This window comes from Heteronotia binoei, chromosome 10 (genome assembly GCF_032191835.1).
Source record: "Heteronotia binoei isolate CCM8104 ecotype False Entrance Well chromosome 10, APGP_CSIRO_Hbin_v1, whole genome shotgun sequence".
NCBI lineage: Eukaryota > Metazoa > Chordata > Lepidosauria > Squamata > Gekkonidae > Heteronotia > Heteronotia binoei.
Genome location: NC_083232.1, coordinates 73,450,628 through 73,473,941, shown reverse-complemented (window position 1 = coordinate 73,473,941; position 23,314 = coordinate 73,450,628). Strand labels below are relative to the sequence as shown.

Genomic DNA, 23,314 nt, shown 5'->3' with positions numbered 1-23,314 from the left:
CTATCATAAAGAAGAGTCTTGTCCATTCCCTTAACCATAAAATCCACCTAAGATTTTGTTGTTTACTCACAATCTGACACTAGTTTGAGCCTTAACAAAGGATCTGTTGCTTCCTTCACCAATGATTTCCCTTTGCTTCAGTTAATCATAGTTAGTCATTAAGTCTCATTAACATTTACCATAGTTACCGCAAAATTGGTGAAAATCTACACTCAAGATTTAGATAAATTCCATCTTGTGACAACCGTTAGTAACCCATGGTCACTAGGAAAGGAAAAGTATAAATAGAAATGACCAGTCAAGTACTACCAGCTCTATGGAAATTACCCTAAGCATTTTGATCCAATATTCTATCATTGGCACAATATTCTATCATTATGCCTTACCCTGGCTGAACTAAAAAACTCCCAGCAACTTTAGCTTTTGCCCTGATTAATTTTACTCCCAAAGCTGACACCTTGCTTCTCTCTAAATTTTCTCCTTCCTGCTTTTTTTTCCCAGAAAATCCCCTCCTAATACCTCCTGCTGCCTCAAAACCTCCCCTTACCCCTATCAGAAGATTTACTTCTGAATTCTCCTGGCTTCTCCCATCTCTCTGGCAGCTCAGGAAAGTTAAATTTTTGTTCCCTTTGGTCTCTAGTCCCTATAATGAGCTGGTTCTCATATTTACAATGTATGTGCAGCTTGGACCTGAGGCTGTTCTAGTTTTGTTCTGTCCCTGGTCTTACGCAACATACTTTCCTTGCTACATTTTGTCTGTATTACTTAGGGGTGTGCACAAAAAAAAAATTGCTATTTTTCAGGTTTGGGTATATTGAACCTGAAAAATATTGGTATTTCCTGATATTCCGAAATCCCAATATCAGTAGGGTATTGGGATTTAGGAAATATTTGGGATTGCTGAATTTTTTTCAGCTCCATTATATCCTATGGGGACCATAGTCAATAGTCCCCTTAGGCTATAATGGAGAATAAATCCAGGGGTATTTGAGGCTCTGGGGATGGCTGGGTTTTTTTAGGTAAATTTGCCATGCTGCAAATTAGGTGCCTCTCCAAACAAAAGAAAACACCTAAGTTTCAAATAGATTGAACCAGAGTGCCTCTATCCACCATTGTTTCCAATTGACAGGGGGAAAGACATTTAAAGGGATGTGGTTCCTTTAAATGCCTTTTCCAAGACACGGCACAACTCCAAAAGCATTTAAAGGGACTGCAGTTCACTCTGAAGGCATTTAAAAGGTCTGAGAGCACTTAAAATACCCTGTAACTGTGGCTATCTGGATAACTGCAGCTACCGAACCACTAGTCCCATTGGCGATTGGCTGAGAAAATACCCAATAAATACCAATGTTATTTAGCAGGTATTTTTTCAGCTTGGTTTATACTGAGTACACACCCCTAGCATTACTGTCGGAATTGCAGTCAAATAGGGGGGGGGGGGATCAGAACAGGTCTGCTTTCAGGTAGTGTTTATTTTTGTCATGATAAAAACTAGTGGGCTTCATAGTGCCAGTTGGAGCCAAAACTAACTCTGCTTACAGAGGTTCTTATTATATTTCAGAAGTTTATGAAGGAACACAAAAGCATGCACATTAATTTAAAAACAGCACTGGCGTGCACATATTGATGTGTTCATGTGCCCAAGTGTATTGATAATACACTGAACATGAGTCAGCGGTGTGATACGGTGGCTAAAAAGGCAAATGCAATTTTGGGCTGTATCAACAGAAGTATAGTGTCCAGATCACGTGATGTGATGATATCACTTTACGCTGTTCTGGTAAGACCTCACCTGGAGTATTGTGTTCCGTTTTGGTCACCACATTTTAAGAAGGATATAGACAAGCTGGAAGGGGTCCAGAGGAGGGTGACGAAGATGGTGAGGGGTCTGGAGACCAAGTCCTGTGAGGAAAGGTTGAAGGAGCTGTGGATGTTTAGCTTAGAGAGGAGGCAGCTGAGAGGTGATGATCACCATCTTCAAGTACTTGAAGGGCTATCATATAGAGGATGGTGTGGAATTGTTTTCTGTGGCCCCAGAAGGTAGGACCAGAACCGGTGGGTTGAAATTAAATCAAAAGAGTTTCTGGCTCAACATTAGGAAGAACTTCCTGACTGTTAGAGCGATTCCTCAGTGGAACAGGCTTCCTCGGGAGGTGGTGGGCTCTCCTTCCTTGGAGGTTTTTAAACAGGGACTAGGTGGCCATCTGACAGCAATGAAGATCCTATGCATTTAGGAGGAGGTGTTTGTGAGTTTCCTGCATTGTGCAGGGGGTTGGACTGGAGGTCCCTTCCAACTCTATGATTCTATAATGGAAATGTGCATATGATTTCAGTGTTCACATTCACTCATACATATGACATAGGTGGAAGAAGGAAAACATGAAAGAACAAAAAAAGTGTTCAGTAAATAGCTTCCTAGAGACTTCTGTAGTTTCCTTAACATCTCCCTTTACCTTCTCAGCCCCTCTCCCTCAAAAAGAGTTTTGAAATATTTAATTGTTGTGTATTGTATTTCTATGAATGGGTTCAAGAGCCAGTTGGCTAAGCATATTCTTTGATGAAAGAAGTTTCACTAATTTTGGGGTGGGCCAACACAGTTAATCATTTTGGATGAAGCACATGTAATAATTCTGATTCATTAATAATTTTAAGTAGTTGGGAGCAAGTATGAGGATCTCATTCACCTCTGCTGTCTTCTTTCTACAATACTAATCCCTCCTCCTGCTTTCTTTGTGGTTAAGCATTATATCTGCTCTGACATTAACAGTGGTTAACGCTAAGGAGGGTATCCTGTCAACTGCAGTTTGGAACCACATCTGAAACTGAAACTGAAGGGAACTATGGTTATTCACAGCCATTCTCATTGACGCTGATATAGCTTAACAAAATATTTATATTTGTTAAACTCCTATAATGCTATTAAAACAATCACTTTATTCATTTTTTTTTCCAGAAAAGGCTACATGATATTTCAGGTTTGAACATAAGTGTTACTGTGTGCACAGGCGATTCAGATCAGACCCACACAAGAGTGGAAAGAGTGAATTAAGTCTTCAAGCCCTGCTTAGTTTCATAGATTGAAATTAGGCTCTCCACACTGTTATTAGCATTTTGAAGGGAAAAAGTAATCAACAACACCCTATTCCCCCATACACTAATAATATTTTTTTTGGGGGGGCAGTTTCAACTACCAAAACCAACAGGTGGTTGAAGGGTTGAATTTACTCTTTCCTATTTTTGTTCCTTTATAGAGATATGCAGTCTTTCTTACATCTTCATGTCCTTATGTTATCCATAATTTTGAGACTTTCATAATTTTTTTTTTCATTTTTAGCTTCCAAGTGAGGATACTGAAATATATGAGAATGCATCACAGTGCTTGTCATTGTTAGTTCAGCTCTATGGTGGGGATAACATGGACAGCATGTCTCCAGAAAACATGGACAGCTTTGCTGAAGTATTGCAATGCAAGAAGGAAGTGAAAGATCAAAAGCTTTTGTTGAGAGTCATCAAAAGACTGGTAGGTCAATTATTTCATTATTATCATAAAATAGTTCTAGCGCCAATTATCATATCTGTATATATAGTGTATAAATAACATTTTAAATTAGATATTTCTGCTTACAGAAGTTTAGTCCTGCTTGATTCTAAGTTGAGTGGTGGCTGGTTTGTATTATTGTTTTAAAAGTTTGGTCCTCTGATCATTTGTGTGTTTGTTTTAGAAGTTTGGGCCTCAAGTGCTGGAGACACTTGTTGTATCAGAGAAAAGCGTCAGATTTTACTGAGGACAGTGATAGTACACAAGACCAAGTACATGAAAAGTTTCTAAAAGTATCTAAATCTGTGTCTCACTGATGTCCTGGACTACTGAAACTTAAAATAAAGATTCTAAAAGATGCTAATAGCTACTTTGTAGACCATTTCCACAGAGGTTATTTACCCTGGGTTCAGTGCTAGGGTTTTTGTTTATTTGTTGTTAATCCATTTAGGATTTCCGTAACTTTTCTCCAATCTTTCCCACATCTGCTTTGTTGTATGGTTTTGAGAAAGACTGTAGCAAAGTCTGGGCGACTGCCATGTGGTAGAGAAAGTTTGGATTTTCCCTCTCTCACCCACATGGCAGCCATTTCCCTGTCCCAGTCGTGGCCACCCCCCCCCCCCCCGCACAAGCACCAGGAGACTTTTTAAATCAGCAGTTTAATATTAATATAACAGTATAACAGATCTGTGTATCAGTTTCTCTGAATGCCCAGCTTTCATTTTTATTTTTTTTGAAATAAGGTATTTAATTGTAGTTATATAAAAGGAAAGGCATATCTCTGCAGCAAAAAGGACTTATTTTATAAATGACAGCTGGAAAGTCAGATAATTTGTTACACAGATTGTTATAATTATAATCATTTGCTGATTTTAAAAACTGGGAACGCCCAAGTGTTGCATGAAGGGGGGGTAGAGGTGGTGCTGCCTGGAGAGTAAAGAAGGGAAACTCCAGTAAAACCTGCCATGAAGCAACTCTGCATTGTATCAGCAGTCACAACAGGAAAACTACAGAAGCCTCTCCTCAAGTGGAAGATATCTTAAAGTGTAATAGGCTTTTTTAGCTTGGCTCCCCTGAAACAGGAAAAATTCTTCTTTTATTTTTAAATTAAATTTCCTCTAGAGAATGTGCATGCCACTAGATCCATACTTACCCTAGATTAGGGGTGAACAATAGGAATGTGTACTCAATATAAACCAGGCCAAAAAATACCCAATAAATGCTATTTATCAGGTATTTTCTAGGCCAATCACTGAGGGCCATCTGAAAATGGCTGCCCTGAAATTATTCAGGATTTTCTGGGACTGCCAGATAGCCACAGTTATTGGCATTTAAAGGGCTTTGTCCATATAAATGCCTTTAGTGTGAACTCTTAGGCATTTAAATGGACTGTAGTCCCTAAATGCCTTTGGAGTTCACTGTCCCAGCCTGTAGCTATAGGAGAGCCCACTGGGGGGCTCCATCCATGACTTTCTGCAGAGGCCCTCCAACTCAGGGCCCCCAACCCAGTGGAGCAGGAAGGGAGGCAAGAGGCAGCTGTGGTTGGTCTTTCTGCTGGCCCCACCTCTCCCTTCCCTCCTGCTTTCATCAGCTGAGCAGGATGGGAGAGTGACATGCAGTGAGTCTTCCATGTTCTCACAGCCAGCCAGTTGCAAAAGCAGGGAGACCCAACCTGCTGGGCCCTCATTTTAGGTTGGGGAACTTTTAAAAAAATTGAGTGCCCCCTGAATGTTTTTTTAAAAAAACGCAACCTAAGGAATCCTGGCTATGCCCCTGCAGTCTCTGTGCTGTGGCTTTTTGCCCTTCAATTGGAAGCAATGGAGGATGGGGGCATCTTCTTTTGGGGCCCATAAATTGGACCTCTTGGTCCCATCTTGTTAACCAAATTGCCCTCAATGAGAGGGTGGTGTCACGGGCTGGGGCCGGGTCAGGCAAAGTCCAGGGGCAGTCCAAGGTCTGTAGCTGGTGAGCAAAGAGGGTCCAAGGCACCAAAACCGAATCACAGTCCAGGTATCGCAGGTCAGAGGTTCAGAAGCCGAAGTCAGGGGGTCCAGAAGTCAAAGCCAAAGTCAGGGGGTCCAGAAGCCAAAGTCAAAAGCCGAAGTGGATGCTAGAACGTCAGGTAAGTGACTAGTTGCTTCCACAAAGCCTCCTCCCAAAGCCCACAGCTATATAGCCCTCTGCTGTCTGTTGCCCATTTGGGCTAACTGCTGGCTCAGAGAGGCAGCCAGGATCCTGCTGAGACTCAAGCATCCTTCCTCCTAGAAGGGCCAGAATCCTTTCAAAACTCAGGGCTCAGGGAGCGTCTTGCTCGTGAGCGTGCCGCCCTCCTCCGATCCCTGAGGTCCTGACGAAGGCGGTCACGCACACGAGCCACCTGAGAGGGCGAGGCAGGGGGGCTTGGATCTTCTCCAGCAGGAGGCAGGGGCACTGGTGCAGGTGGCAGGGGCACAGTTTCTTCTGCAGGCTCAGCTTCTTCTGCAGGGTCCCCAGCACCCATGACAGGTGGAGAATTTTAGTGGTGGGCAACTATGGCTCAGCGGGATACAGAATCTATGTATACAGAATATGACCTCCATAATTTCCCTTGAAATAACAAGGATGATATTTGGATAAAATATAAAATTGTTTTGTTTAGGAAAATCAGTCAAGCATACAAGGAAATAAATTCATTCAACACTCATACAGTTCTAGGAAACATAGAGATGAAATTGATAGGGGTTACATATAAGGGATGACACAGACAAGATGATACTTTGCTATCGTAGCCTTCAAGTGAAGCTCCAATGGCAACAAAAAAGGAAAGGGGGAGCAAGACACAGCCTGCGTATCTTACTATTGGGGACTCGAAACTGATCAGGTTTTGGGGGTGAGTCTAAATAGCAGAGTAGATATATTGTCAGATGCACACCTGAAGAACAATGGGTTAGACCTTTTAAGGACTACCCTGTACCCTCAGGGGGGTAGAGGTCAGATGACCTGTGACACCTGGTCAGGTGGGCTGTGATGTGGGGACATGTGGTATGTGACCTCAGAAAAAGGGAGGCTTGGTGACATTTGGAAAGTAACTATACTAAACTATACTAAACAAAATTATCTATAGTGACAATATGGAGCCGAATTGTTGTCTAAAGTGACACCCAACCTACACAATGGCGTTAGTCTCTGGGTTAGACTGGGTCTTTGTCTTCTTCCCATCTTGGCTGGCACAGTCTTTTGTAAGATGTATAGCTTGGAATGCCTGGCAGGATGCACAAGGTAGGTAAGCTTGATTGCTTTATGTAAATGTCCAGGTAAACTGTGAGTACGTGGGGTTCCTGTTTAGCTCTTATGGTGTCCCTAGGATACAGGAAGATTATCACTGGTGCTGTTAGCCCATGTAATGGCTTCCTTCAGGAGGGCTGAAAACCACATCTCTGGACAGCTCATGGTGGCGGCGTGACCATGGTGGCAGGCTGGGAGGCTTCTTGCCGGGTGTGGGCCTGTTCACGAAAGTATTTCGCTGATGACTGGGTCCCAAGTATCGCATACAGGCCTAGTAGCCAGCTGGTAGCTTGGCTTATGGCCAAGTGTAGATGTGTTTAAGTTGGAAGTCCAGGCGTCTTGGCAACCAAGCCAGGAATCACAATGTTCACATGACCGTGAAGGAGGGGACTCTGGTTCACAATCTTTTTGAAACTTGAGGTGGGTTGAGAAGCACCAGCAGCTTTGCTGCAGATTTCATGCCTCTGTCTCAAAAAACAGCCCCCACTGTGCCCCAGTTATCTTTGAATCAATTCTCAATTATGGTCTGTGGGGAGTTGGGGACCACTGAGTATGGTTCCTGTAGGGTATGTAATGGAGCAAAAAAAATTCAGCAATCCCTAATATTTCCAGAATCCCAATGCCATACCAATATTGAGATTCAGGAATATTGACAAATACCAATTTTGGGGGGTTCAGTATACCTGAACCAGGAAAATACCGATTTTTGTAACATGCCATTCTAAGCAACGTAGACCTGCACTCCATACTCTTCACCCTTCCTATTTGTCATCATATTCTTCCAGCTGATAATTCAGCTTTCATAGTTTATACGTACAGTACAGTAGTAACATGTGAATCATGATTAATGTTTCTAGTTCTTCTAATGATGTTGTGCCAGAGGCTGTTTTCTTGCCTGAGGCAAGGGTTCTTTTCTAATGGATTTGAGTGTTCAAAGGACACTCTGAAAGGCAAGGGGCTGTGGTAACACAAATATACTATAATTGCTGGAAAGAAAACAAACCACAATATACATAAATAAGGTTCCTCACCCCCCTGTAATCACTGGGGGTTTCTTACAGCTGCAGCATTTTCCAGCAGTTCCATCTCTCTAACAAAAACTCAATGAAGGCTCCTTGTACAGTCCTCTTTTTCTTTTATATCATAGGTGCAGCCTCCTAGTCTGAGTAGGCATGCTAAGTCAGGTTCTAGTGCTTGCACCTGACATCCCCTTATTAGGAAGGGAAATTATCATGCAACCACTTAGATGTATCCTAGCTGCCAATATGTTCTTAAGCTCTGATAAGGTTCCACAGCACCATTCCCTATTCCCCTCTCACAATGGCATTACAGATGACTGTACAAGGCATGTACATTTAATCATGATTCAAAATTAAAATTTTGTATGTTCTGAGAATTTAGAAGTGTGTTATTTATTCAAATGGCTGTAGAATGTGACTAGAATATAAATTATCTAGGTATCTGAATCAATAAGGAACATAAGAAGAGTTTGGCTGGTGGTCCGTCTAGTCCAGCATCCTTTCTCACACAAGGGCAACCAGTTTCCTTGGAGGTCCAACAGCAGGATAGAGGCCAAGGCCTTCCCCTGATGTTGCCTGCTGGCACTGGTATTCAGAGGTTTACTGACTCTGAATGTGGAAGTTCCTTTAATTCATCATATTTTCTGGCTGCTGATATAAACCTATTCTGCCTAATACCCTTTTAAAGGCATGAATCTGCCTAATACCCTTTTAAAGGCACCCTCCTGAATCTACTGCCCATCAACTTCATTGGATGTCCTCAAATTCTACTATTTTGGGAGAGCGGGGGAAAGTTCTCTTTATCCACTCTCTCTACCCCCATATGTAACTTTATAAACCTCCGTCATGTCCCCCCTTAGTTCTCTCTTTTCTAAACTGAAAAGTCCCAAACTCCTGTCTTTCCTCATAGGAAAGGTGCTCCAGCTCCCTAATCATCTTGGTTGCACTCTTTTCCACTTTTGCAATATCTTTTTGAGATACGGTGACCGGAACTAAATACCATATTCCAAATGAGGCTGCACCATAGCTATCACTGGGGCATTATAATATTGGTTGTTCTGTTTTCAACCCCTTTTCTTTCCCTGAAACTTAACAGCCTACAAGCCATATGTCAGAGTAGTTTAAGAAATTTATAGCAGCATAGATAAATATGGCTAAATCATGTATGCACTTTCTAAATCTTGCCTGACAACAAAATCTTTAGTTTCTGTTCTGTTCTGTAGATGACTAGTCCAGGGAGTAATATATTGGTAATAAAGTGAAGTTTATAACTGTGCAACTAAAAAGGATATGGGCAACTGAATCAACTTGGTCTTTACAATAAATACAGTAGCATGTATCAGGAGGGATACTATTAAAACAGCCCTTCATCATAGCAGAAGGTGACACATTATATCTCAGTAACGGGAAAAAGCAATAGTATTTGGGGAATGTAAAATTTAAAAAGTATTTAGACATTCAAACATTTTATAAAAAATAAATGGAAGTTACTAGGGGAGCATTTCCGATCAGCTTGGAATTGTAGGATAATGTGGTTTTTAAAAAACAAAAACAAAACTTTGTACAGCTGACAAGGATTTTTTCACCAAGTCCCTTGAATTTAGGCTTAGGTTTTGTATGGCAAGCTTTGAGTCAATTGAACTAAGCTAGGTTCCCAACCAGGAATCAGCTGTTACTAACTGCAGGAAAGATGATAGAATACCAGTTCACAGAGTGATAGTCTGAACTTGATAGCATAGTACCATGCTGTTGTTGAAATCTGGAAGAATCCAAGTTCTAGCTGCACCATGGCTAAGGATACACTGGGAGAAAGAGAAAGAATCTTTCAGAATAAGAGATCTTATTCTGCTGCACGTTCCCTGGGCAACGTTATTCTGCTGCACGTTCCCTGGGCAACCCCCCCCCCTCTATCAGTGGCCTCTCCGAGGGAATGCCTGGAAGGGTGGGCAGACTTGGTTCTTGGGGGGGGGAGTGGGCTATGAGCCACCACGCTGCCCTCTGCATGGCTGGACAGGAGAGGGGGTGCCGCCGCTCAGCCTGCCCGGGCTGATGGCCTACCTGACCCCACAGGGCTGTTGTGCACAGGGCACTAAGGGAAGGCTGCTGAAGTGGATGCATGCCCAGCGGCTCACACTCTAAGTTCTGTGGCCCCCAGGGGAGGTGTTCCTTGCACATAGCAGGGGGCGGCAGCAGGGCAACATCAGGGGGGGACTCCAGGTGGTGGTGGGGGGTGTCTTCTGGACTTGGTCTGCTCGCTCCCAGACACACATTTCAGTCACTGTCTAGGACAGTGAACTCCTGCACTTGGGACTTTCTGCTTGTCTGCGCATGCCTCTTCCCGCCTGCCTGCCATTGGCAGAGTCTCTGACAGCGGGAGGGAGTGGGGGGGATTGACGGACTCTCAGGTGCGGGCTTTCTGCCCCCTCACGTGCAACGGGCTGGCCAATCCCGTGGTCCCGTGTGAGTCTGTTCCTCCCCCACCCCTGCCTCGGCAGCGGGCCAATGGCGTGTGCCTGGGGGGAATCTCCATGATGACGGGTTCCCTCTCACTCGTCAGGCTGCTCTTCCCCTCCAAGGGTGGCGTACCGTCTCTGCTTTGGGAGCCAATTGTGGCCACCAATGCTAATTCTGCACTTGAGCGCAGCTACATGGAGGTTCTCTGGATCGGGATGTAAATCTTCTCTAGCCACCCATCCAGCATGAAAAGTTCTGCAAATAATCCTCTATATTCATCTATCTTCATTATAACCAAGACAACAAATTCAGAGGACTGCTATCCCTTCTATAGTCGAACACTCTCTTCCTTGGTTGTTGCTGTAGAAAGTGTAGAGGAAGAGTTAATTATGGTTCTCCAGCTTAGAGTCTGCCACTCCCTAAGGGGTTTGTGAGCTTCTGCAGCGGCGGTGACAAACTTTGTTTTTGGTTTCGAGTGCCTATGAGACATGCCGCTGTTTTTGCAGGCGTAACGTTGCGCCTCTCAGGGGTGTGTGTCATGGGCCAAACTGCTCAGAAAGCCACCTAAGCCTGGCCACGCCAACAACTCCACCCCCTCCTCCACCTGAGCACCATGCTCTGTCTCACTTCCGCTCACACTCGGGTGCAGCCCTCAGGCGCTGCTGCCCTTGGGTGGAGCAATGCTCTGGCTGCCCCCCGCGCACGTAACTCCCCTCCACTTTGGTGGCGCCATTCGTAAGTGGGTGCAGATCCTTCCTTTGCCCACGTAGCAGATTGTCCGCTTCCAAAAGACTTTCTGCCCCCCCTTTGGATTGTGCTCTAAATCACAAATTGATAGAACCATAGCACCTTTGCTTGAGCTCCAGATTCATACAGCTTACAGAATACCCATGAATCTCCCTGCTGCTTTTCAGTTGAACATAACATTCAGTGTAACCAAACCACCAAATTCCAGAAGAGTTGCTGTGTTACTGTGATAGAGGAAATCAACAGGGTCCTGTTGCTCTTTAAAGAGTTTATTCTGGTATGATCTTTGAGCGGTGTTCTGGTAAATACCTGTGGTGAGCTGGTTCTAGCCTGTGAAAACTCATGCCTGAATAAATGTGTTAGTCTTTAAGATGCCATAGAACTCTTTGTTGGTAGTGTATGATAATGTTTTCCTCATACAAACCTACATGATAGCTGTGCTGCGTAGAATTTGGATGTATTTATTTGTTCAGGACTCTGCATCATCTCCTCTGCGCTGTATGTGTTTCTGTGGGTTCTTGAAGTCCCAGCTGTTACCTACTTGTGTGTTCCCCATCCCTCCTATATTCCCTGTGCAGGAGCATAACATAGTTCACTAAGCTTGGCTGCAGAATTATACAGTGTGGCCCTGTCTAAATATCTTCACTTGTCTTTGCCTCAAGGGCTAAGCCAACTTGCACAGCCTATTCCATTCATTAGAAAACCTGTACAGCACACCTATGCCCCTCCACTGTTCTTCCCAATTCTTGTTGACAATAAAAATTAAACAAAAGCACTTTGAAAGCTATTCATAAATTGTACAGTTTAGATGTGCATATAGTTGTGCTTATTTTGGGCTGATGTGGCTTCTATTGGAATATCCCTGAGATCTGTATCTAAATTGCTGACACAAGACATTTAATCCTCCCTTGTTTTTACTTTGCTGCTATTTTAAAATATTTTAAATTCTTATTAAAGTACATATTCCTTGTTCCTATTCAATTACAGATGCTCCTTAAATGTGAAATGCTTACTTGATAGGAGTTACTAGTTTGAACTTCAAAAATGGAAGCCCATCAAAACTTGGGTAGTTCAGCATATCACAAGCAAATTGGCATCCAAAATATCAACATCATCAACATAATGATGATGAGGAAAATATTTTATAGGAGGTACTAACTTCATTTTGTTATCCCTTTGCTATTGTATCAAAAAGCTCTTTTTGTATATAAACTCTACTCAGGCTTTCTGTATAATAATTACAGACATGTTTTAATGAAAATTAGTCTTGGCTGATCACAGATATAGAGACCTCTACCAGTGTAGGGTTGCTTAGCAACATTAAACCATTACATTTTTGGGCTCTGTAAAAACATGATATATTTCTCTATTGCCAGTCCCTGATGGAAAAGTAATAAAATTAATCCCTTTCTAAAGGCTGTTTTGCAGAAGTAGAGCAAAAAGAGGTAAAGAAGTTTTTCCTCATATCAGTTCTAGTTCTCATATCAGATTTTTTTTACCCATGTCAGTGAAGGCAATGTACCTTTTTCTTTTGTATCTCCAGGTGAATTATAGCTAAAACACACTTTAGTGTCAGATTTTAGAATTGCACATGTTATTTCATATTAATTTTAAAAAGCCACACTGCCTTACCATTTACACAGGAATATTATTATAGCACTAAAACAGGATTGGGAATATTGATGTTTGGACAAGTCCTAAAATCAGGAATCTTTTGACACATATATGCAAGTTATTGGACCAGCCTTGTCTGCATGTTTGTACTGCAAAATATCTGTGATCTCCCATGTCCTTTCTGTCTGGCCAGGAAGTAGTAGGTGGGCATTTAGGAGTGTTGCTAACAATGGCTTCACATGTCTTTATTCCATCTTGCCAGAAACAATGGGAAGTAGGAGGAGAAGAAAACTATGTGAGGGGGAAGTATTGGCAGCTGGAAACGCTTTCTGGCTATCTGTGGGAATATAATTGGGACAGTTGGTCTACTAACCCATGTCTGCCTTTTGAAAGTGACCTCTGGCAAAAGAGATGATTTACTGAGAGTTGAGGAATGACAGAGAGGCTGAGATGAAAGAAAAAGTGTGTTCCACAAATAAAAATACAATGGCCAACCACCCATGTGCGAAAATCACGCCCTTCACTTAGCAGATCCACACTTGTGGAAAAGGAAGAGCAATTCCACTCTCCTTTCCCTCCTCACTCCAGCCCTCCTCCCCACCCTGACGCATGTGGCTATTCCTCTACAAGGCTCTCACAACCTTAGACATGATCTTTCTGGGAGATGGAATGGAATGCAGAAACAAAGAGGAATGTAGGAAAGCACCACATTCCATGCATGGATGAAGCTGGCATCCTGACCCTTTAAAAAAAAAAGTCAGAAATAGAAAAGTGTGAAATGCTGTCATAGAAAAATGGCTTCTAAATTAAGTTCACTTGTAATCTCAGTTAACATATGTATCTCACCTTTCCCCTATGGTTCTCTGAATGGAATACATGGATTTTGTCCCAAGTCTGTCACAGTAATCCTATGAGAGACTGAGACTGGAACTTTAACCTCCGGTATGACCAACCTAGGTGCAGATCTCATCTTAGTCATGAAGCTCTGTGCTTGACCTAGTAGCATAAGGTTACTTTTAGAACATTTTATTTATCTATTTATTTAAAACATTTAGGAGTGGAATTCTAGCACAGTCAATTTTTCACAAAGCCATGGTTCTCACTGTGTCATTAGAGAAATAGCCCCAATTTTGTATTAGAACATGACTTGGAGCAAAGAGAATGGCAAGGAAGACTAATTCTTAATACTTGTACCATTTTCAGATGCATTACTACTGATTCAGTTGAAAAGGGAGATCTGTTTGATAAAGAAATGTCCTTGCGAAGCAAGTTTTAAAGGACTTCTGTGTCCTGATTCTCGCGTTTGCTTTGAATGGCAGGTCCAAAGGTTGTAATGTTAAACAGGCCAAACATTTCAAGAGTATCAATTAAATACTCAAATACCTATAAAAGTAGTTACAGGTGGGTCTAAAGCAGTAGAACAAATTTTGAGTTCAGTGGCATCTACATAAGTGAACCACTATCTTGGCATTCATACAGTGAATTGGCCCCTTTTATATTCCAAAAAGAAAGCATTCTGGGTTTTTGTTTTTTGTCATAAAATGTAGTCCGATCGAAATCCTCTGTTGAGTCAGTGACCATTTAGGAATGACTGAGTAGATTTCATTAATAATTAGCAAATTCAAATAGGTGGGATAGACAATATAGATGTCTTAAGCAGGGTTTCCTGTTTGTGAGGTGGTATGGGGAAATAAATGTCTCTGTCTTACTCCCAGCATTTTGTCTTATTTATTTGTATCTTAGAATTTCTTATTTTCCATGAAATATGAACAAGAAGTTCATAAAGAATTTACAACTCATTTATCATAGCTTATAAAAATTTTAATGAGTTTACATTTGCACTTTGTGGTAAAAATTGATATTTTCTATAATTTATAGCATCGGGGTAGCCCAATTTAGTTATTAATAATTGAGATGGGACTGACCCTGGAAATAATGATAATATAGTGATATTACTTCCACTTGCACTTGGTGGAGTAAATATTGTCATTTATAATTATTGCTGGAACACAGAAACTAGAATACTTGATTTCTGCAGATGGTACAGAAATCATGCTAATAAATTACAGGATGATCAACTGGATGAAACAAGTGCTGTACCAAACATTCTCACAAATCATTTTCAGTGTGAAAGTAATGCTTCCCAGGATGGGGGTTAAGTTCTGTGAAATTATCCCTTATTCTCTCTGTTTTGCACCTGTTTGAGATCTGGCTGCTCTCCAATCAACAGCTGCTTTAGTACAGTTTTTTTTTAACTGCATCACTTTCCTGGAAATGATCTTAGCCAGTCAGAGATTTCATAGTGAATGTATTAGCATCACAACAAGTACCCAATAATATTTGGTTTATGATGGTTACAAGGCTAATTAAGTACTTGCTACACTCATTCTGAGTAGACTTCTGCTGATTTGTAGTTTTCACTCTAAATTAGTGAAACTGGGAGATTTTTTGCAGCCCTGAATACTTTAACGCTTATTTGGAGATGATTGTAATAATGAACATTCTTGTACTGTTTCTTTTCCAACTTACTAAAGCATTTTTAGGTTATGTTTTAAGTGATTTGCACCCTGCTATGTCAGCATACCAGATGCCTACAAGCTAGAAGAACTGTGCAAATCCCTGTGCCAGTTGCAGCTAACACAAGAGGAACAGCAAACAGCATACATAACCTAAACCCAGAAGTTCTAAACCCCTGTGATAAGTTACCTCTTTGGGAGGCAAGATCATGAAAGACTTGTGACTAGATCTCCTGCATTTTTTAAAAATGTTAATGGCAGCTGTGGAGGACCTTAAAGTAGTTCAGAGTGGCTTCACTGGGGAAGGGCTCTTTAATCCTTTCCCTCTCTGCTATTTTCCAGAATATAAATCATAGACTTGTTTGTCCATAACGAAATGCACACAGGTTTCCATATAGTACCTGCATTTCCTCCTTCAGCACAGTAATACCTGGAAAGAGGTTAAAGTTTTCAGTTAGCAATAATTGAACAAAGATCTGCCCATAATATAATTATGTCCTTAAAACTATTTCAGGCTAAAACATTGACTGAGCCTTTTTATGGGACCATGATTAGGCCACCATCTTCTTGTCTTATACCTCTCGAGTGGGTACAATCAAAATTCCTAAGGGCAGCCCTTCAACTACCCTACTGTGTTTCAAATGCAAATTTGCATTTGGAGACAGGCATGATAAAAATTGAGGCTAAGGTGTGTCACGCCTCCATTAACCTTTGGTTAAAGCTAAATTTCAATCCTCGAGGCTTAATTTCCTTGATTCTTTTGGATAGTTATCAATCTACATGGTTAAAGGGATCAAGCTGGAGAGTTTGGGCTTTTATTTTCACTCTGTCTTGGAAATGGGATACCAGCAGGGAAAACACGTTTTAAAGCAAAGGGTGATGGATACTGGACTGCAGGCAGACTTAGGTCACCAACTTTCCTGTATTTGGAAAAGTCCAAATTGGAGTTCCAATTGGAGATTTTCAATCACAGGAAAGCATTTTCCATTGCTAGATGTCAAGCACTCCCTTCTGTGGTTTTGGATGGGCAATATAAAAAGGTAGGCTCAAGCTATGTCCCTTTGGTTCAGTGGAGATTGAAACTATGGAACACATCCTATTTCATTTCCCCCTTATATCAACAGATTTTTCTCTAAATTTGTTCTGCCCTTGCTTGGAAGCTATCCCAGTTAATCATGTTCGGTGTATGCTCAAATGCTACTTGTAGATGAAAAACCACTGGTTTTAGCACATACTGCAAAGTTTTGTGCAGCAGCTTGTAAAATTCACCAGATATTGATGGCTTAAGCTTTTATATATACATATTACAGAATTTTAATAATTTTATCTTTTTATTAAACTTATACTTCCCTTTGAATTAAAAACTAATTTACGGTATGTGTGGAGAGTTAGTTTTAATTTTTCTTTTTACCCATTGTGTTCAGGAATTTTGCTGAGACTTGTTCTGGCCTATGACTGTATTAATATAGACTTTGACTTCGAATACTTGGAAAGGGGTTAATTAAATAGTACCTGATGGATAAATGGTATAAAAATTTCCCAAAGTGTTCTGACCTGATCTGTTTCCAGTCCTTCAGTGGCTGTGTTTAGCATTTGAAAAAAGAATCCAGTCAAGGATCTCCTGTCACCTTCTGTAGTTTGGCCTAACAGAGTAAGAACATAAGAGAAACCATGTTGGATCAGGCCAGTGGCCCATCCAGTCCAACGCTCTGTGTCACACAGTGGCCAAAAAAACCCAGGTGCCATCAGGAGGTCCATCAGTGGTGCCAGGACACTAGAAGAGTAATGCTTATTTCAGACTTGTGGCAAATGTTGCTGGAAGAGGATGGAGAGGGGTTGGCCAGTCTGAATTTGGTGGTCTTCAGGAGTCAGCTCAGGCTGTGCTCCTCTCCACTACCTCTGTTTCTCTTATTTCAGACTTTTTGCCTCCATTTCCAGTCGTTTATTTTCATCCTATATTTTCACTTCATCCATATTTTTCAGGCTCTTCTCTTGTCCCACAGGAACTTGATATGTATGACATACTGAAAAGAGAGGTTATGCTCCTCTCCACTACCTCTGTTTCTCTTATTTCAGGCTTTTTGCCTCCATTTCCAGTCATTTATTTTCATCCTATATTTTCACTTCATCCATATTTTTCACACTCTTCTCTTGTCCCACAGGAACTTAATCTGACATACTTTCAGCTTCTAGAAAACAAAGCAGACAAGCTACATAAGAATTTGTTGTTGAAATCTGGGGCAATAGGAACATTGTGAACATTAATATGCCTTATCTTTACAGTACACTATGATCTGCACAGGTTTTACCTTATTCCCTTCCCTAAGGCATGGTGCTTTAATTTTGCATGTACTTAAAAGCACATAATAAAATCTGTATTGAATATGAGCATGAGTGTAGGACAATATAATTTTTGGTAGTCTGCTTCTTAATTATAAATTTAAATGAAAACTTCATAATCTCTATATATCTCCAAGAGTTAGTTTCCAAGCTGTATATTTAAGGGGAGAGGATTTTAGTTAAGTGCTAAATGTAGACATTTCCACATCCAAGTTCTGTGCAGGCCCAGAGAGTGAATGTACAGATGACCTTTCAAAGAAAAATAGATGCAGTTAAATAACTTGTTTTGTTCCACCAGTCCTTTGTTCCACCAGTCAAGATTTTCTACAGTGACAAGTGATTGTAAGTACAGCAAGTTTTAGAGGTTTAATTTCAGCATCTCTGAAGATCCTTAACTTCCCACTGGAAGACATCAGTGCTGCCACTGAAAAGGTCCTATCACGTACTAAGCAGGGCGTCATTAGCTGACGTCAGTGTAGGTGCAGATTTGTGTAAGGAAGGGATCCAGTGCTAGTGGCACAATAATCTGGCTGGTGGGTTGTGGAACGAAGGTGTAGCATGTCCGCACCCTCAAAGATGAGGCCACTGGAGGTCATACCAAGTTTACCCTCCATGCCTGTAGAGACCTCAGACTCAAAGGGAAGGAATTTTTATCTTCACCCTGGTCCCCTTACTCCTGCCAGCCCTCTCCATCCACTCTCCTTCCTTTTTCTCTTAGCCAACTCTGTGGAGAAAGGGGTAACCCCAACTGTATCCTCCTTGGTTCAGGGCAGGAGAAGCTTAAATAGCTCTTCATGATATTACACTCTGTAATTTGAACTGTATAGAATAGGAAAGAGCCTCCAATGCTGGTCCCACAACCACCACTAAAATGGGGCAGGAGTGTTGGCCACAGCTCCTCGGCAGGGACATGGCACTTACCTATGTCTCTAGAGACAAGACTGATGGTTAGAGCAGCCGTGATGCCAGACATCCTCAGGGTAGCAGAAGCAGCTAGTGAGCTAGCAATGCCATGGCTTTAAACTCTGGCAGGTCAGAAACCAACACCAACAGAAGCCTGATGAGGTGATGTATGGGAAATCTCAAGAACAAAGTTGGCCACGTGGGGGCTCAGAACATTCCCAGGCCTTTCCCACAATTGGCTGATTCCCCATGAACCAGAGGAAGAGGAAAGGACTTGTGAGGATTATAGTATCTCTGCCCCAACCTATCCAAACTCAAAACCAACACTTTGAATTACTCCCAAAAATGAATGTAAGTGAATCAGAATCATTGGATAGCCCCCAAAACTGTGAACCTGAATTGGTATTACAGCACAAGTTGAATCCTACATCATGTACAAGCTCCCAGCCAATAGACCCTCCATAAAAATTACTCTTTAGTTTACACCTTTATACAACCTGTAGGCTCCTCAGGACGATTGCTCTGTGGACATCTAAAAAGACAGCAAATATATGTGGGAGCAAATGGTAATACTGCTGAGTCTAATGGCTGGGTCAGATGCGAGCAATCTTACCTGCAAAACATTTTGCAAAAATGTCACCGCAAGCAATTGAAAACTTCACTGGCTATCATCAGCCCTATGGGGCCTGGGACCTCTGTCTACCTCTGGGACCACCTTTCCCCATATGAGCCTCAGACAGCACTTTGATTAAGCTCACAAAACCTTCTCATGATCCCTGGGCCAAAAGAAGCTCAGCTGTCCACAACTTGAGCAAGAGCCTTTTCAGTGGCAGCCCCTGCTTTGTGGAACGCCCTCCCTGAAAACATCAGGGCCCTGCGGGACTTGCCATAATTCCGCAGGGCCTACAAGACAGAATTGCTTATACTAGCATTTAATATCCAACTGGGAGGCAACCACTATTTCACCATTCCACAGCACTGATACCTGAACCTATCCCAGTATAAATGCAGAGCGCCAAATAACATCTAATAACATCATTATATGTAGTGCTCAATAAGAACTAAAGTCCGCCATTTTGGATCCTAGGGAGTGAACCTGAAACTGTATTATGCATTCAAACTGTATGAAATGTTTTAATGATTTTATTGCAACTCTGTTTTACATTATGTTGTTTTAACTGTTGTTAGCCACCCTGAGCCTGTTAGGTGAGAGCAGGATATAAATGTAATAAAATAAATAAATAAAATCACCATCATAGAATACTCTAATATAGCCTTTACCTTGCAGTGTCTGATTCATTGTCTTTGGCCACCATCACTCTTAAGACATAATCTTGGCTGTTTTGTCACTCATAGCTCTTCAGTAAACCAAGGAATGGAGTGAGTTTTGATTCATGGAAGAGAGCATTCAGGAGTAATTGTGTCAGTTGCATTCCGGAATGATCATGTCAACTGGTTTTATTGATTTTAATGTATGTATCTATTATATATTGCTGGCACTAGCCTGGTACTAGCCAGGATGGGTAATTCATCAAATCAAAAAATCAAATAGCCTAAGCCACTCTCACTTTACTGTTATGAAATACCTGTCTTACTAAATGCATATAACCTAGGACAGAATCATGCTTTCCATGGTGAAAATGAAAGCCTGAGCTGAGTTGAGGCCTTAGCATAGATGTTTAAGACCTGCACAAAGAAACGGGTCATCTGTTATAGTGCTGTCAGTGGTTCCTTGCCTTCTCCTTCTTTATATTGTGTTATGCAAACACAAAATATTTTTCTACCACAGTTTTTTTTAAAGAAGCAACTCAATGTTCTAAAAATAGTGGTAATATGGTACATCAACAAAAGTATTATGGTAGTCTTAATAGGAACAAAGTAAAAATAATGACTAATACTAATGACTTATACTTATACTAATACTTATACTAATGACACCTGTGAGCCGAAAATGAAGGTAGATTTTTTTTTTTGTAATGGTCATATAGAAGGCATGAACAAGGATGAGAAGTAAATTCGAAAATGGGGATTAGGGTATCTGTAGTAGCAATACTAATGTATTGTTTTTTCTAGTGACTCTGTCTTCTCATATTCTGATCAAAGTATGATAGCCTCAGTTTAGTCATTTTAGCTTCTAGAGAGAGTTCAGGCTTGATTTGATCTAGAACACACTTGTCTATATTTTTGATAGCCCATGGTATCCATAAAACTCTCCTCCATTACCACATTTCAAATTAATCGACTCATCAGCTCTCTTCATTGTCCAACTTTCAGATCCCCATGCAAAGTAATGGAAAATACTGTGGTATTAATTATCTTGACCTTGGTTACCAGCAGCACACCCTTACACTTAAGAATTTTTTTCTAGCTCCTTCCTAGATGCCCTTCCCAGTCTCAGTTTCCTGATTTCTTGATTGAAGTCTCCCTTTTGGTTGATGATGGAGCCAAGGAATAGAAAAATATTGAATTATTTCAAATTAATTGTCACCCTGAAAGTTATGTAATTCCCCAGTGGTCATTACTTTTGTCTTCATGATGTTCAACTATAATCCTGCTTTGGCACTTTCTGCTTTAACTTTCATTAGTAGTCATTACAAGTCTTCACTATTTTTGTGCCAATAACATGGCGTATCTCAACTTGGTAATGTTCCTTCCACCAGTTTTTACTTTACCATTAAATCCAATTAAAGTGTCAACCCAATGTGCTGCAACGGTGAAAGGGCAAATTCTGTGTTGAGGATTGTTAGGAAAGGGATTAAAAATAAAATGTCCAATATTATAATGTCCCTGTATAAATCTATGATGTGAGCTCATTTGGAATACCATATGCAGTTCTGGTCACCATATCTCAAAAAGGACATCACAGAGCTGAAAAAGTACAGAAGAGGGCAACCAAAATGATGAGGGGGTTAGAGCACCTTCCCTGTGAGGAAAAACTGAAGAGTCAGGAGAGACAACTAAGAGGAGGCTTGATAGAGGTTTATAAAATTATGCATGGGGTTGAGAGAGTTGATAAAGAGAACTATTTCTTCCTCTCCCAAAATATTAGAACTTCGGGGCCTCCAGTGAAACTAAGGGGCAGTAGATTCAGGATGGTCAAAAGAAAATACTTCTTTACACAACAAGTGATTAAAATGTAGAATTTGCTGCTGGAAGATGAGGTGACGGCCACAGACCCAGACAGCTTTAAAAGGAGATGGAATAAATTGATCAAGGACTGGTCTATTAGTGGCTACTGGCCATGGTGACTAAAGCTCTGGATTCTAGTGCCAGAAGGCAACATCAGAGGAAGGCTTCAACTTCTGTGCCCTGTTGTTGGACCGTTGGAGGAAATAATTGGCCATTGTGTCAGACAGGGTGCTGAACTAGATGGACCATTGGTCTGATCCAACAGGGCTTGCCTTATGTTCTTTTGTTCTCCTGCCCTGTGTGATCTTTGAAAAGTTTCCACTAACAGCCCCAACCCTTGAAATATATCCTCTGTGTTCAGGCCCATAGGCAGGATGTTTTTCATTGAGGGGCAGTAAACATTTTTAGGGGGCAGTTAACCTAATCATAGGTGATTAAATTAAAATTAATCTAATTACCTTTATTTTAATTGCTGATGCTATCTGTCCCAGGTTGGGACATGGAACAAAGGGATAGGAAACAAAAAGATCTGGAAGTTGGCATCCACAGGTGGAGGGAGCCCAGGAGGGCTGAGGCTGCCGTCTCTGACTGCGAAATACACCTGAAGGCCCTTTCTTTCGCAGCTAACACCTTGCTAGCACCCACCCATGAAGGCCAGTTTGCATGGCGGATGCTCTCCCCAGGAGCTTCAGCCTCCCCAGTCTGGGCCTCCTCCTCCCCTTTAAAGTTTAGCAGAGGTGATGCCACCACCGCAAGCTCTCCGCCCCCCCCCCCCCCCCAAAAAAAACCCTGTGTCCTGCTTGCAAGCTTGCTGGGTGAGTCAAAAGCCCAGCCTCTGCTTCCCCTCAGATTCCAGGAAGACTATATTCCACCTCTACTCCCACAGTGGAGCTGGGAGATGCAGCGGACCTGTTAACATCATCCAACAACAAACAGGTACCCAGATACCTATCAAGATACCTTGAGGCCCAAGCAGAGGGTGAAGACACTTTTCTACACCAGTGACCACATTGTCTGCTGTATGCCTTTCCTTCAACTCCTCTAATCAGCAGGATGCTGAACAAAATAAGGAGAGAGAGAGCAGAGGTGATTTTCATTGTCCCATTCTGGCCCTGATGCCCATGGTTTTCAGAATTGGTGAGGGTGTCAGTGGGTGTTCTATGGCAGCTACCTCTCAAAAGGGATCTCTTGACTCAGGATCCAGTTCTGCACCCAGACTGCATTCAACAGCATGGAGGTTGAGTGGGCAGATTTAAAGGGATCTGATTTCTCTGAGGAAATTATATTATGATTCAAGCAAGGAGACCAGCAGCTAGGTGTATTTATAACTATACATGGCCTACCTTAAAAAAAATAGTCCACTGAAAGACAGATATATCCAGTCAGACAATCCCATAAGGATGTGGTTATGTTTCTACAAGAAGGATGGAAACAAGATTTGAGACTAAATGCCTTATATGAACATATGAAGCTGCCTTCTACTGAATCAGACCCTGGGTCCATCAAAGTCAGTATTGTCTACTCAGACTGGCAGCGGCTCTCCATGGTCTCAAGCTGAGGTTTTTCACACCTATTTGCCTTAAAAAGGCAAGTAGTAGCTTTCACAGCAGTTCTGGGAATAAAGGGACTGGGTAATATTTCTGCCAACAGAATGTTAGGAGGTTCTTAAAAAGGAACTATGGAATAAGCTCCACCAATCAAACACAGATTTCCTATCTGGAGTCTGTCCAAAGTGTTGCAGGTTCTGACAAATATACCCTTTGAGCCCCTAAAATCAAAAGAATTAAAAT

At 41.6% G+C, this 23,314-nt stretch overlaps 1 protein-coding gene across 1 annotated transcript in view; it reads left to right on the top strand.

Moving 5' to 3' along the window:
* Positions 1 to 23,314, top strand: part of ULK4 (unc-51 like kinase 4) — a 297,265-nt gene that overhangs the window by 219,116 nt on the left and 54,835 nt on the right. The window contains exon 35 of the mRNA XM_060247507.1: positions 3,335 to 3,520. Within this exon, the coding sequence (XP_060103490.1) occupies positions 3,335 to 3,520 (186 nt within the window). The remainder of the gene's footprint in view (positions 1 to 3,334; positions 3,521 to 23,314) is intronic.